Below are 14,350 nucleotides of genomic sequence, written 5' to 3' on the forward strand. Positions count from 1 at the left end.
TCAGACCACAGAAACAGATTGAAATCACATTGAGTTTATATCTGAAATCAGGGCTTAGGAAAAAAGAGGATGAAAAACAGGGCACCTTCCCAGGTGTAATCATCTAGCTGAGTACTATATCACAAAGAGCAATAACATAGAATACAATTTCTCTGGAACACATAAATTACACTGGTATATGTGTTATGCAGGCATAGTAGAATCACCATTTGTAGATGGGCATGCTACCTAATAGGGATGAGCTTCGTGTTCGAGTCGAACCCATGTTCGACTCGAACATCGGCTGTTCGATCGTTCGCCGAATTGCGAACGTTATGGGCCGTTCGCGCTAAATTCGTGTGGCGCGTCACGGCCCATAATTCACTGCGGCATCGCAGTGCATTGCTGGCTGATGATTGGCCAAGCATGCACTATGACCCGCATGCTTGGCCAATCACAGCGCCGTCAGTAGAGATAGAGAGAGCTGTAATTGGCCAAAGCCAGGGTGGCTTTGGCCAATTATGGCTCAGGGGATTTAGTACACACCCCACACTATATAAGGCCGCCTGCACGGCGGCCCTGTGTAGTGTGTGTTCCGGTGTGCTGAGAGATAGAGAGAGAGAGAGACAGTGTCATTTGATTTGAGTTAGATAGATTAGGCAGAACAGTCAGTCAGTTAGCTGCACTTACAGTGTATTGTGTATATATATATGCATCCCAGGTGTTGCATATATATATATATACACTGTATTCAGTTTAGCTAGATCCGTTCCTGTTATCTTCTATCTAGACTATTTACATTTAATGCAGTGCGTCCTGCTCACAGTGTTCAGCTAGATCCGTTCCTGCTATTTACATTTAGTGCAGTGCGTCCTGCTCACAGTGTTCAGCTAGATCCGTTCCTGTTATCTTCTAGACTATTTACATTTAGTGCAGTGCGTCCTGCTCACAGTGTTCAGCTAGATCCGTTCCTGCAATTTACATTTAGTGCAGTGCGTCCTGCTCACAGTGTTCAGCTAGATCCGTTCCTGCTATTTACATTTAGTGCAGTGCGTCCTGCTCACAGTGTTCAGCTAGATCCGTTCCTGCTATTTACATTTAGTGCAGTGCGTCCTGCTCACAGTGTTCAGCTAGATCCGTTCCTGTTATCTTCTAGACTATTTACATTTAGTGCAGTGCGTCCTGCTCACAGTGTTCAGCTAGATCCGTTCCTGCAATTTACATTTAGTGCAGTGCGTCCTGCTCACAGTGTTCAGCTAGATCCGTTCCTGCTATTTACATTTAGTGCAGTGCGTCCTGCTCACAGTGTTCAGCTAGATCCGTTCCTGCTATTTACATTTAGTGCAGTGCGTCCTGCTCACAGTGTTCAGCTAGATCCGTTCCTGCTATTTACATTTAGTGCAGTGCGTCCTGCTCACAGTGTTCAGCTAGATCCGTTCCTGCTATTTACATTTAGTGCAGTGCGTCCTGCGCACAGTGTTCAGCTAGAGCCGTTCCTGCTATTTACATTTAGTGCAGTGCGTCCTGCTCACAGTGTTCAGCTAGATCCGTTCCTGTTATCTTCTAGACTATTTACATTTAGTGCAGTGCGTCCTGCTCACAGTGTTCAGCTAGATCCGTTCCTGCTATTTACATTTAGTGCAGTGCGTCCTGCTCACAGTGTTCAGCTAGATCCGTTCCTGTTATCTTCTAGACTATTTACATTTAGTGCAGTGCGTCCTGCTCACAGTGTTCAGCTAGATCCGTTCCTGTTATCTTCTAGACTATTTACATTTAGTGCAGTGCGTCCTGCTCACAGTGTTCAGCTAGATCCGTTCCTGCTATTTACATTTAGTGCAGTGCGTCCTGCTCACAGTGTTCAGCTAGATCCGTTCCTGTTAAATTCCTACTGACCGGCAGGCTTGTCTGGTTACAGTAAATAAAGCTACCTGAAGAAAATTACAGGTGTTCTATTTGATCCTATTAGTACCACGGTCAGGCAGCTAGACTATTTACATTTAGTACAGTGCGTCCTGCTCACAGTGTTCAGCTAGATCCGTTCCTGTTATCTTCCTACTGACAGGCAGGCTTGTCTGGTTACAGTATATAAAGCTACCTGAAGAAAATTACAGGTGTTCTATTTGATCCTATTAGTACCACGGTCAGGCAGCTAGACTATTTACATTTAGTACAGTGCGTCCTGCTCACAGTGTACAGCTAGATCCGTTCCTGTTATCTTCCTACTGACAGGCAGGCTTGTCTGGTTACAGTATATAAAGCTACCTGAAGAAAATTACAGGTGTTCTATTTGATCCTATTAGTACCACGGTCAGGCAGCTAGACTATTTACATTTAGTACAGTGCGTCCTGCTCACAGTGTTCAGCTAGATCCGTTCCTGTTATCTTCCTACTGACAGGCAGGCTTGTCTGGTTACAGTATATAAAGCTACTTGAAGAAAATTACAGGTGTTCTATCCCAGCTTAGTGCAGCTACAGGCCATTAGTATGTCTGGAAGGCCAAGAAGGAGAGGCAGACAGTCACAAGCCAATAAGAGAGGGCAAGCAGGCTCTGTGTCTAGTGCTGGTCGTGGAGACGGTGCATCCTCATCAGCACGTGGCCATGGGACACGCTTGGCCTTTTTTTCGGCAGCTGGCCATGTTGAGCCGCAACATGCGGAAGACTTGGTCGAGTGGATGACCAAGCCGTCCTCATCCTCCTCATCCTCTCTCACCCATGCCCAGGGTGCTTTGTCTGGCAAAGCAGCGGCCTCTTCCCTCAGCTCAATGTCATCAGTGACTCCTTCCCTAGCTCCACCATGTCCTCATGAGGATTCCCTCAAACTGTTTGACCACAGTGTTGGGTACATGCTCCAGGAGGATGCCCAGCGTTTGGAAGGCTCTGATGACGATACTGAGCTCGATGAAGGCAGTAACATGAGCGCGGACAGAGGGGGTGCCCAAGAAGGACAGCAATCTGGCAGTCATGCTCCCCCTGCTGCAGCATACTGCCAGGTTTGCTCCAGTGATGAGGAGGGAGGGGATGATGAGGTCACTGACTCAACGTGGGTGCCTGATAGGAGAGAGGAGGAGGAGGAGGAGGAGGAGGAGGAGGCGGCAGCACATCACCAACGAGGCAGGATGCCCTCCAGGGGCCAGCCTAAGGGCAGCACATTGACTGCATCACACCCCAAAGCTCCACATGTGCAGGGCGCTGCAGTCTCTGCGCGTTATTCAAAAAGTTCTTTGGTGTGGGCCTTTTTTGAGACGAGTGCATCAGATCGCACCGCTGCTATTTGCAACATATGTCTCAAGCGTATCTCGCGTGGCCAAAATATCTCCCGCTTGGGTACCACATGCTTGACCAGACATATGTTGACCTGCCATGCAGTTCGTTGGCAAGCGTATCTAAAAGACCCACACCAAAGAACAAAGAGGATCTCTCCTTGCTCCTCATCAGCTGAGATTTCCAACCCCACTAGACCTTCAGTCCTCTCTGAGACCTGCAGTGAGAGGAATGAAGGTGTAGAATTAGGTGTGTCACAGCCAAGTACTTGTGGGCAATCTGCTTTTGGTACACCGACGTCAGATTGTACCAGGCAAATTTCCCTGCCCCAGCTGCTGCACCGCCGAAAGAAGTTTGCTCCCAGCCATCCACATGCCCAGCGGTTGAATGCTAGCTTGGCAAAATTGCTAGCACTTCAACTGCTGCCTTTTCAGTTGGTAGACTCTGCCCCCTTCCGTGAGTTTGTGGAATGTGCGGTTCCTCAGTGGCAGGTACCCAAACGCCACTTTTTCTCACGGAAAGCGATTCCGGCTCTCTACCGGCATGTGGAAGGCAATGTCCATGCCTCGCTGGACAGGGCGGTCAGCGGTAAGGTGCATATTACCGCTGACTCATGGTCCAGCAGGCATGGACAGGGACGTTACCTAAGTTTCACGGCGCATTGGGTGACTCTGCTGGCAGCTGGGAAGGATGCAGGACAAGGTGCAGTAGTGTTGGAGGTTGTTCCGCCACCACGCCTCCAAAATGCTGATTGTGACACACCTCTCTCCTCCACCCCCTCCTCTTCTTCTTCCTCCATGGCCTCTTCCTCGGAACCAGTGGTGCTCCGTAGGCGTTCAAGGGGCTACGCAAGTACGCAGGCCAAAAGATGCCATGCGGTGCTTGAGCTGGTGTGCTTGGGGGACAGGAGCCACACTGGGGCAGAGGTTCTGTCAGCTCTGCAGGGGCAGGTTCAGAGGTGGTTGACGCCACGCCAACTTAAGGCAGGAATGGTGGTTTGCGACAATGGCACCAACCTCCTCTCTGCCCTCCGACAGGGACAAATGACCCATGTGCCCTGTTTGGCTCACGTCCTTAACTTGGTGGTGCAGCGGTTCTTGGGCAGGTACCCGGGCTTACAGGATGTCCTGAGGCAGGCCAGGAAAGTCTGTGTGCATTTCCGCCGGTCATATAATGCCAGTGCTCGGCTGACGGACCTCCAAAAGGAGTTTAACCTGCCCAAGAACCGCCTAATCTGTGACATGCCCACCAGGTGGAACTCAACGTTGGCCATGCTGCAGCGGCTGCACACGCAGCAGAGGGCCATCAATGAGTACCTGTGCGACTATGGCACCAGGACAGGGTCAGGGGAGCTTGGTTTTTTTTCCCCACGCCAGTGGGCCATGATCAGGGATGCATGCACTGTCCTGTCACCATTCGAGGAGGCCACGAGGATGGTGAGCAGTGACAGTGCATGCATCAGTGACACTGTCCCCCTTGTCCACCTGTTGGAGCACACGCTGCGTGGAATAATGGACAGGGCACTTGAGGCAGAACAGAGGCAGGAAGAGGAGGACTTCCTTAGCTCTCAAGGCCCCCTTTATCCAGACAGTGTTCCTGCGTGCCCGCCGATCACACAGGAAGAGGACGAGGAGGAAGAGGAGGAGGAGGAAGATTGTGTCAGTATGGAGGTGGAGCCTGGCACTCAGCATCAGCAGCAGTCTTTAAGGGATCAGTCCCAAGAAACACATGGACTTGTACGTGGCTGGGAGGAGGTGGCTGCGGACCATGTCGTTCTTAGTGACCCAGAGGACTCCGGACCGAATGCCTCAGCAAACCTACGCTGCATGGCCTCCCTGATCCTGCAAAGCCTGCGTAAGGATCCTCGTATTCGTGGTATCAAGGAGAAGGACCAATACTGGCTGGCAACCCTCCTTGATCCACGTTACAAGGGTAAGGTTGCGGACCTTATCTTGCCATCGCAGAGGGAGCAGAGGATGAAACATCTTCGGGAGGCCTTGCAGAAAGGTCTGTGCAACGCGTTCCCAGAGACTGGGAGGTTACAAACTCCTGTTTCTGGACAACGTGTTGCTGAGGCTTCGGTCAGTCAAAGAAGGAGCGGTGGAGAAGGTGGCCGTCTGACCGATGCGTTCAGACAATTTTTTGGTCCGCAGCCCCAAGGTATGATCGGTTCCAGCAACCATCGCCAGCGTCTGTTTTACATGGTGCAGGAATACCTAGGGGCAAGATCAGACTTGGACACCTTTCCCACCGAAAATCCTCTGGGTTACTGGGTCTTGAGGATGGATCACTGGCCAGAGCTTGCACAGTATGCAATTGAGCTACTGGCCTGTCCTGCATCCAGCGTTCTTTCGGAACGCACATTCAGTGCTGCTGGAGGCGTGGTAACCGATCACAGGGTGCGTCTGTCCACCGACTCGGTCGATCGGCTGACCTTCATAAAAATGAATGAGTCTTGGATCACCACCAGCTACCAGGCACCTGATGCTGATGTAACCGAATAATTTTTTTTGAAATCTCAGATCCCTTCAAAGACTGCCTATGCTGATGCTGAGTGACTATCCCTGAGTAATTATCCTCTTCCTCCTCAATCATCACGCTGATAGCTTGTAAGAACATTTTTGGTTCTGGGCGCCACCACCAGTGCCTAAGGCACAATTTTTCAGCCCCTGTTTAACAGGGACGTGTAATTACAATTTTTGATGTAATACTTTGCAGCAGGGCTCGTTCCTGCATTCCAACTAGAGTGTCTGTGAGGGGTTGCAGTGTTGTGGCACCAGCACCAGTGCCTAGGGCCCAATTTTTCTGCCCCTGTCTAACAGGGGCGTGTAATTACAATTTTTGATGCAATACTTTGCAGCAGGGCTCGTTCCTGCGTTCCAACTAGAGTGTCTGTGAGGGGTTGCAGTGTTGTGGCACCAGCACCAGTGCCTAAGGCCTAATTTTTCAGCTCCTGTTCAACAGGGGCATGTAATTACAATTCTTGATCTAATATTTCACAGCAGGGCCCTGTGAGGGCTTACAGTGTTGTGGCCACAGCAACACCTAAGGCCCAAATTTCTGCTGAGTATATAGGGCAGGACCCTACTTTCAAACATCTAACTTACAAACGACTCCTACTTGCAAACGGAAGGAGACAACAGGAAGTGAGATGAAATCTACCCCTAGGAAGGGAAATTCTCTCCTGTAAGAGTTAATATGGGAAAACAAGTTCTCCTTTCCACTGATGCTTTCCAATCCTTGTTCCACAAAAAAACCCAAATTTTCAAAAAACATTTTTCATTGGGACAAAAAAGTGAGGTGAAATCTTCTGAAGAGGAGGAAAGACAGCAAAACAAATGTCACAGGGGTGATAACCCTTCCCTATGTTTTCCAAAAAGCTTAGAAAAGATTTTTTGGCTGGAGCTAAACACGTTAAAAATGTTCAAAATTACAAACAGATTCTACTTAACAACAAACCTACAGTCCCTGTCTTGTTTGCACCGCCTGTATACTGCTGTTCAGAGTATATAGGGCCTGGTGGCCCCACACCTTTCCTTATTTTAATTTGGGTGCGGGGTTCCCCTTAATATCCATACAAGACCCAAAGGGACTGGTAATGGACTGGGGGGTACCCATGCCGTTTGTCTCACTGATTTTCATCCATATTGCCATGACCCGACATGACATTAAACCCGCAAGCAGTTTTAAATGAGATTTTTTCCTTTAAAAATGACATTTGGTGCAGGGACTGTTCTAAACATGGGAAACACGCGTCACTTTACAGGCATACTATAGACACCCCCCAGGTACGATATTTAAAGGAATATTTCACTTTTTTTTTTTTACTTTAAGCATCATTAAAATCACTGCTCCCGAAAAAACGGCCGTTTTTAAAAGTTTTTTTTGCATTGATACATGTCCCCTGGGGTAGGACCCGGGTCCCCAAACCCTTTTTAGGACAATACCATGCAAATTAGCCTTTAAAATGAGCACTTTTGATTTCGAACGTTCGAGTCCCATAGACGTCAATGGGGTTCTAACGTTCGTGCGAACTTTCGGTCCGTTCGCGGGTTCTGGTGCGAACCGAACCGGGGGGTGTTCGGCTCATCCCTACTACCTAAATATCCCATACTTTATGAAACTTTGTGGAACTTTGCTGCTCAGGCACAAGAAAGATAAATAACCTTACAGAGTGGTAGAGCTAAATTAACCACATTTTTCCAAAAGTTTAACGAGGGAGCTAAGGATGATTTCCTTGACTGGTGTACTTAAAGGCTCCCTCCATGTATTCCACACCAGTTTCTACATCCAATTGGGACTACTAATGCTACCTCACTGCCTCCACTCAACCAAATAATGCTTGCACTGTGTGTGTAGCGCTCATCCCCGGAGGGGCTGCTGAGTATATACCCAGGTCTCTAATACAGAGGCTGCCAGTCACAAGCACAGCTCTATGCACACTGACAATACAGGCTCAGTATGGGGAAAGTCTTTTTAGATTTTATTGCTGAATAACTTGAACAGGAGGCGGGTTCAGAGATCAAGACACTCCAACCAATAGCAAAAATAACAGGAGGGCAGCTTCTCACTAATCCTCTCTAAGCAGCTTTTCCTGGAGGTAACGGGAAATGGCCAGTATATCTAGGACTCTATAAGAGCAGTCCCAGTTCATACAGCATCCTATGGCACTTGGTTCCCTTCTAGCACTTACACACCCAAAAGTCCTGAGCAAGGTCTTTACTCCCAGGAGCTGTCTGCCAGACTAAGACTAGATCCTTCTCCAGACTAGGACTCCAGGATGATGCCCACCAGCAAATAATCTATAAGCAATCTTCTACGGGCCCTTAACTCAGCACCTGCTTAGGCCCAGACTGCAATTTTTTTGTCTCACTAGCTATCTCCCACGGTCAGCAGCCCCAAAAGAACTGGAACCCTCCCTGGAGAAGAAGGAACACTTTTGAAATGCCTTCCAAACATTTATCACCGCCCCAGCCACTGTCTGGACACCTCATTGGCGGGGCCATGTTTATCATGCATACTCGTCAGCATGATATATATGTATATTGGTCATTTAACTCTCCCTGCCCTATATTCTAGAAGCTTCTTCCAGAAGCAGGTGGGAGGAATCAAACACCTAAATTAGGGAATCCTGACCAGACAAAAACAGTTGATCACTGCTTCACTGATTACAGTCAAGCCAAAAACTAAATTTAAAAAGCCTAGTTAGAGCAGGGTGCTACATGCGTTTCCCCTGCAAACGCTTGTTTCTTGCACTCCTGACCGAATGTATGCTTTTATCTTCACCTTCTCTACATTTACCCCATGTATTTGACAATGTACAGTACCAGTCTTGAAAAAAAAATATATAAAAAACAAAAATATAAAAAATATAACAATTTTTTTAATGATATAAAGTACTTTAACAAACTAGGGTGATTTATAAAAGTTTTTTACTCAAAATTAACACAACTTTCACCCTAGACTCAATCACTTTTTAAACCAAATACCATGTGAAAACAAGTGAATATTGGGTGAGAGTTGGATAAATCTTGTGTGAAAACATTGATACATAAACCCCTGAATGTCATCCAGGTAGATTTAATTCTCCTCTAAGACAACCACCCCAAAATCCAAAATGTAATTTTATCAAGTATCATATGCAGATAATTGCATCCTTGAAGATGTTAGAAAGAGTAATTGATCCTGCTCCGCTTAAACAAAACTTTGGCTAGACATTCATGATTGCATTTTTTTTTTTGCAGACACCATTCACTGAAGGAAAGGCATCACTCCAGAGGCATTGTAGAGTTTGGTACAAGAAGGGCCACAAGATGTTTGTGTGTGCTCCGCAAGCAGTCAAGTGCGAAGCTAACGAGTTCACATTTCCTGGGGAGCCCACAGGAGAGGGGAGGGGGAGAAGGGAGAGCAGATCAGCTGTGTCATCTCTCATCCCATATGAGAGAGGATGGACGGAGGGGGAGAGAGAACTGTCAATGCCAGTGTCTCTGTGCTGCTGTTTCATGAGAGACATGCTCTACACTCAGAGCCGTGCTGTCCTGAGAAGGCAGACGGCACTGATGGGCACTGATAAGATTCACTGATGAGCACTGATAGAAGGCACTGATGAGCACTGATAGGATTCACTGATGGACACTGATAGAAGGCACTCATGGGCCCTGATACGATTCGCTGATGAGCAATGATAGAAGGCACTGATGAACATTGATAGGATTCACTGATGGGCACTGATAGAAGGCACTGATGAACATTGATAGGATTTACTGATGAGCACTGATAGAAGGCACTGATGAACATTGATAGGATTTACTGATGAGCACTGATAGAAGGCACTGATGAACATTGATAGGATTCACTGATGGGCACTGATAGAAGGCACTGATGAACATTGATAGGATTCACTGATGGGCACTGATAGAAGGCACTGATGAACATTGATAGGATTCACTGATGGGCACTGATAGAAGGCACTGATGAACATTGATAGGATTTACTGATGAGCACTGATAGAAGGCACTGATGAACATTGATAGGATTCACTGATGGGCACTGATAGAAGGCACTGATGAACATTGATAGGATTCACTGATGGGCACTGATAGAAGGCACTGATGAACATTGATAGGATGCGCTGATGAGCACTGATAGAAGGCACTGATGAACATTGATAGGATTCACTGATGGGCACTGATAGAAGGCACTGATGAACATTGATAGGATTTACTGATGAGCACTGATAGAAGGCACTGATGAACATTGATAGGATTTACTGATGAGCACTGATAGAAGGCACTGATGAACATTGATAGGATTCACTGATGGGCACTGATAGAAGGCACTGATGAACATTGATAGGATTCACTGATGGGCACTGATAGAAAGCACTGATGAAACTTGATAGGATTCACTGATGGGCACTGATAGAAGGCACTGATGAACATTGATAGGATTCACTGATGGGCACTGATAGAAGGCACTGATGAACATTGATAGGATGCGCTGATGAGCACTGATAGAAGGCACTGATGAACATTGATAGGATTCACTGATGGGCACTGATAGAAGGCACTGATGACCACTGATAGGATTCACTGATAGGCACTGATAGGAGGCACTGATGAGCACTGATAGAGGGCACTGGTGAGCACTGATAGAGGGCACTGATGGGCACTGATAGAAGGCACCGATGGGCACTGATAGGAGGCACTGATGGGCATTGATAGGAGGCACTGATAAGAGGCATTGATGGGCACTGATAGGAGGCACTAATGGGCACAGGCCGCATTGATGAGCACTGATAGGCAGCACTGATAGAAGGCACTGATGAGCACTGATAGGATTCACTGATGAGCACTGATAGAAGGCACTAATGAGCACTGATAGAAGGCACTGGTGAGCACTGATAGAAGTCACTGATGGGCATTGATAGAAGGCACTGATGGGCACTGATAGGAGGCATTTATGGGCACTGATAGGAGGCATTTATGGGCACTGATAGGAGGCATTTATGGGCACTGATAGGAGGCATTGATGAGCACTGATAGGACGCACTGATGAGCACTGATAGGAGGCACTGATAAGAGGCATTGATGGGCACTGATAGGCTGCACTGATAGGTGGCATTGATGGGCACTGATAGGTGGCACTGATGGGCATTAATGAGCACTGATAGGCACTGAGGAACACTGATAGGCAGAACTCAGGCAGTATTGATGGGCACTGATGGGCAGCATTGAAGAGTACTGATATGTTGCATTGATGGGCGTTGGTGAGCACTGATAGGCACCAGGGAACACTGATAGGCAGAAATCAGGCAGTATTGATGGGCACTGATGGGCAGCATTGAAGAGTACTGATATGTGGCACTGATGGATGCTGTTAGACGGCATTAATGAGCACTGATACCTGGTGCTGAAAGGCAGAATTGATGAGTACTAATATGTGGCATTAATGAGCACTGATAGGTAACACTTGTAGGCAGCATTGATGGGCACTAATATGTGGCATTGATGAGCACTGATAGATGGCACTGATGATTGGGGCACTGATTATCAGTGTAAACAATTTACTGACATTCTTGCCTGTTAACGCCTTTCCTTTCCTCACACAGACACAGCGTGGGAGGAAAGGGCTGCGCATAACCGAAAAGTCTGTTTACATGTGATCAGCTGATCACATGGTACAGGGGGGCAGGGGGGCCCATCATGGTTCCTTGCCGCGGGGCCCTGAAGGTTTTGGTTACACCTCCGGGTCCCACAGTCTTCTCCAAACCGTAACTTGTCCCAGATGACTGCGGGGAGGAAGGGGAAGAGGAGAACTTTTGGAAAAAACAGGTACCCCCCCAAAAAAGTGCCATTTAGAGAAAGGGGGGTGGCCTTAAAGTGAAGGGTCCCCTGTTGGATGGAGCTCTGCTTTAATGTTTCAGTAAAAATAAAACGTTTGGTTTCTGTGGGATATTACACCTCACACTCCAGCTTCACTCTCTGCACTGCTTTATTGGCTTTTTTTAGGCTCTGATGTTTTATCTAGTGTTATGATTTCTATGTTATTACAAAGGCCACCATAAAACGGTTGTACCATAAGATTTAAATTAACACCTTCCCACCCGGTGTATAGCATCACAGCGGCTTCCGCCATGCGGCTCCTCCCTCCTCCTCCTAGGTGTCCAATAGGATCGCCTGTCCTTTCAGCCAATCGGATGACATAACCAGTGTCAAAACTCGCTTCCTGATTGGCCGGGAGGAGGATCAGTGTTACAACAGCGAATATTAATTTGCTGTTGTAACACACCTGGGTGGGCTTGGAGCGCACTCTCTGTGACCCGAGCCCACTCAGTATTGATGCCTTTTAGAGCTTCTGGGTTCTATTGTTCTGAATGGACATCATATGATGTCCTTCAGAACAAGCCGCTCATGCGAGCCCCCGGGGGGTGCACAGTGCTGCGATTGGTGATGTCGGTGTGGGGCCTGAATACACTGCATCTCTGATCACGGTAAAGAGCCTATGACGTAGGCTCTTTACCTCCTGATCAGCTTTGTCCAATCACAGCGTAAATAGGAAGTGAAGGTTATCGGGTGACAGAGTGTGAGTAGAGGAGGGCAGCTCTCCTGACGGGGGGGTCTGCACTGATAATCGTGCATTGATTATCAGTGCAGCCCCATCAGTGATGCCTGTCACAGACTACCAGTGATGCCCACCTGTGCCCATCAGTGATGCCAATCAGTGCCCACCAGTGGTGCCAATCAGTGATGCCAATTATTGCCCATCAGTGCTGCCTTTCAGTGCCCATCGGTAAAGCCTATCAGTGCCTCCTCATCATTGCCATCTATCAGTGCTGCCCATCAGTGCCACCTGTCAGTGCCCATAAAGGGTGCCCATCAGTGCCATCTATCAGTGCCACCCATCAGTGCCGCCTATCAGTGCCACCCATCAGTGCCACCTATCAGTGCCCATCAGTGCCATCTATCAGTGCTGCCTATCAGTGCCATCTATCAGTGCCACCCATCAGTGCCACCTATCAGTGCCCATCAGTGCCATCTATCAGTGTCACCCATCAGTGCTGCCTATCAGTGCCATCTATCAGTGCCACCCATCAGTGCCACCTATCAGTGCCCATCAGTGCCATCTATTAGTGCCACCCATCAGTGCCGCCTATCAGTGCCCATCAGTGCCATCTATCAGTGCCACCCATCAGTGCCGCCTATCAGTGCCCATCAGTGCCATCTATCAGTGCCACCCATCAGTGCCGCCTATCAGTGCCATCTATCAGTGCTGCCCATCAGTGCCCATCGGTGTCACCTATCAGTGCTGCCTGTCAGTGCCCATCAGTGCCCATAAGTGCAGCCTCATCATCAGCGAAGGATTACGTATTTGCAAAATTTTGTAACAGAAACTAAAAAAAAACGTTTTTTTTCCAATATGTTTGGTCTTTTTTTATTTGTTTTGCAAAGAATAAAAAACTCAGTGATGCATAAATACCACCAAAAGAAAGTTTTGTCTCAAAAAAATGATAAGAATGTCATATGAGTACAGCATTGCATGGCGTGCAATTGTCATTCAGAGTGTGACAGCGCTGGGAGCTGGCCTGGGCAGGAGGGGGGTAAAAGTGCCCCGTATTGAAGTGGTTAAAGCGTCTGGCTGCTCTCCCTGGGAATGGTAGGATGGGCTGTGATCTCCCACTATACTTAGTGATGGGATGTGTCGCTGTGGTTTCCTGTTCCTGGAGGTGACAGCGGTCAGTGATCACACATCTCCCCCCAGCACAGGACGATCCACAGTGCAGCGCTGAGTGGGGAAGGTGGGCGGGGCAGACGGGGAGGGAGGGGGCGGGGCAGACGGGAGGGAGGGGGCGGGCTCACAGTGACATCTGCAGCAAGCAGCAGCGTGGGAAAGCCTTGTAGATCGGGGAATAGATGAGAGTGAGCGCCTACTGATCTCCATCCTAGTGATCTCCATCCTAGTGATCTCCATCCCACTGATCTCCATCACCCCATCCTCCAGCCTGGACTGTGACCCCTCTGGACTGTACAGCCGCACATTGGACCAATCAGCCCAGGTTTAATCCTTGGAGCCCCGAGAGAGAATGAAGAGACCGTGCGATGACACCAGCTCTGACAGTGATCTGGATGAGACCATTGATGTGGGCAGTGAGAATAATTACTCTGGGTGAGTATTACAACTTACCATGGACACGTCATGAAGTGTTTGTCATCAGGACCCCCGGGATAGGGTGACAAGAGGAGTACCTACCTTCACTATGGTGTATTGGGCGACATGGAAAAGAAATCTTTATACATCTGAAGTTTGTGACTCGATCATTTATTATACAACCATTATTTGTGGAAATATTCATTCAAGGATCTGCTTTAGAGATATTCCACTTTATTTTCACACCAAAAAAATTCCAGATTGACTGTTATTGCATGGGTTAGTGTATGAGAAAGAATGCTAAAGTGCCCCATCAGGGTTGCCAACTGTCAGTAAATTTACAAACAGTTTGTAAAATCCATCATTTTTGCATCTGTCTGTGAATAACTGTCAGTAAATTTACAAACAGTTTGTAAAATCTGTAATTTTTGCATCTGTCTGTGAATGCCCGTCAGTAAATTT

General features: G+C 47.9%; 1 protein-coding gene across 2 annotated transcripts in view; it reads left to right on the forward strand.

Moving 5' to 3' along the window:
* Positions 1-13,585: 13,585 nt before the first annotated feature.
* Positions 13,586-14,350, forward strand: part of HEY2 (hes related family bHLH transcription factor with YRPW motif 2) — a 53,900-nt gene continuing 53,135 nt past the window's right edge. For both annotated transcript variants that reach the window (XM_073627198.1, XM_073627199.1), the window contains exon 1: positions 13,586-13,906. In XM_073627198.1, coding sequence (XP_073483299.1) covers positions 13,824-13,906 — 83 coding nt within the window. In that variant the 5' untranslated portion in view covers positions 13,586-13,823. The remainder of the gene's footprint in view (positions 13,907-14,350) is intronic.

This window comes from Aquarana catesbeiana, linkage group LG04, assembly GCF_042186555.1.
Source record: "Aquarana catesbeiana isolate 2022-GZ linkage group LG04, ASM4218655v1, whole genome shotgun sequence".
NCBI classification, from domain to species: Eukaryota; Metazoa; Chordata; class Amphibia; order Anura; family Ranidae; genus Aquarana; species Aquarana catesbeiana.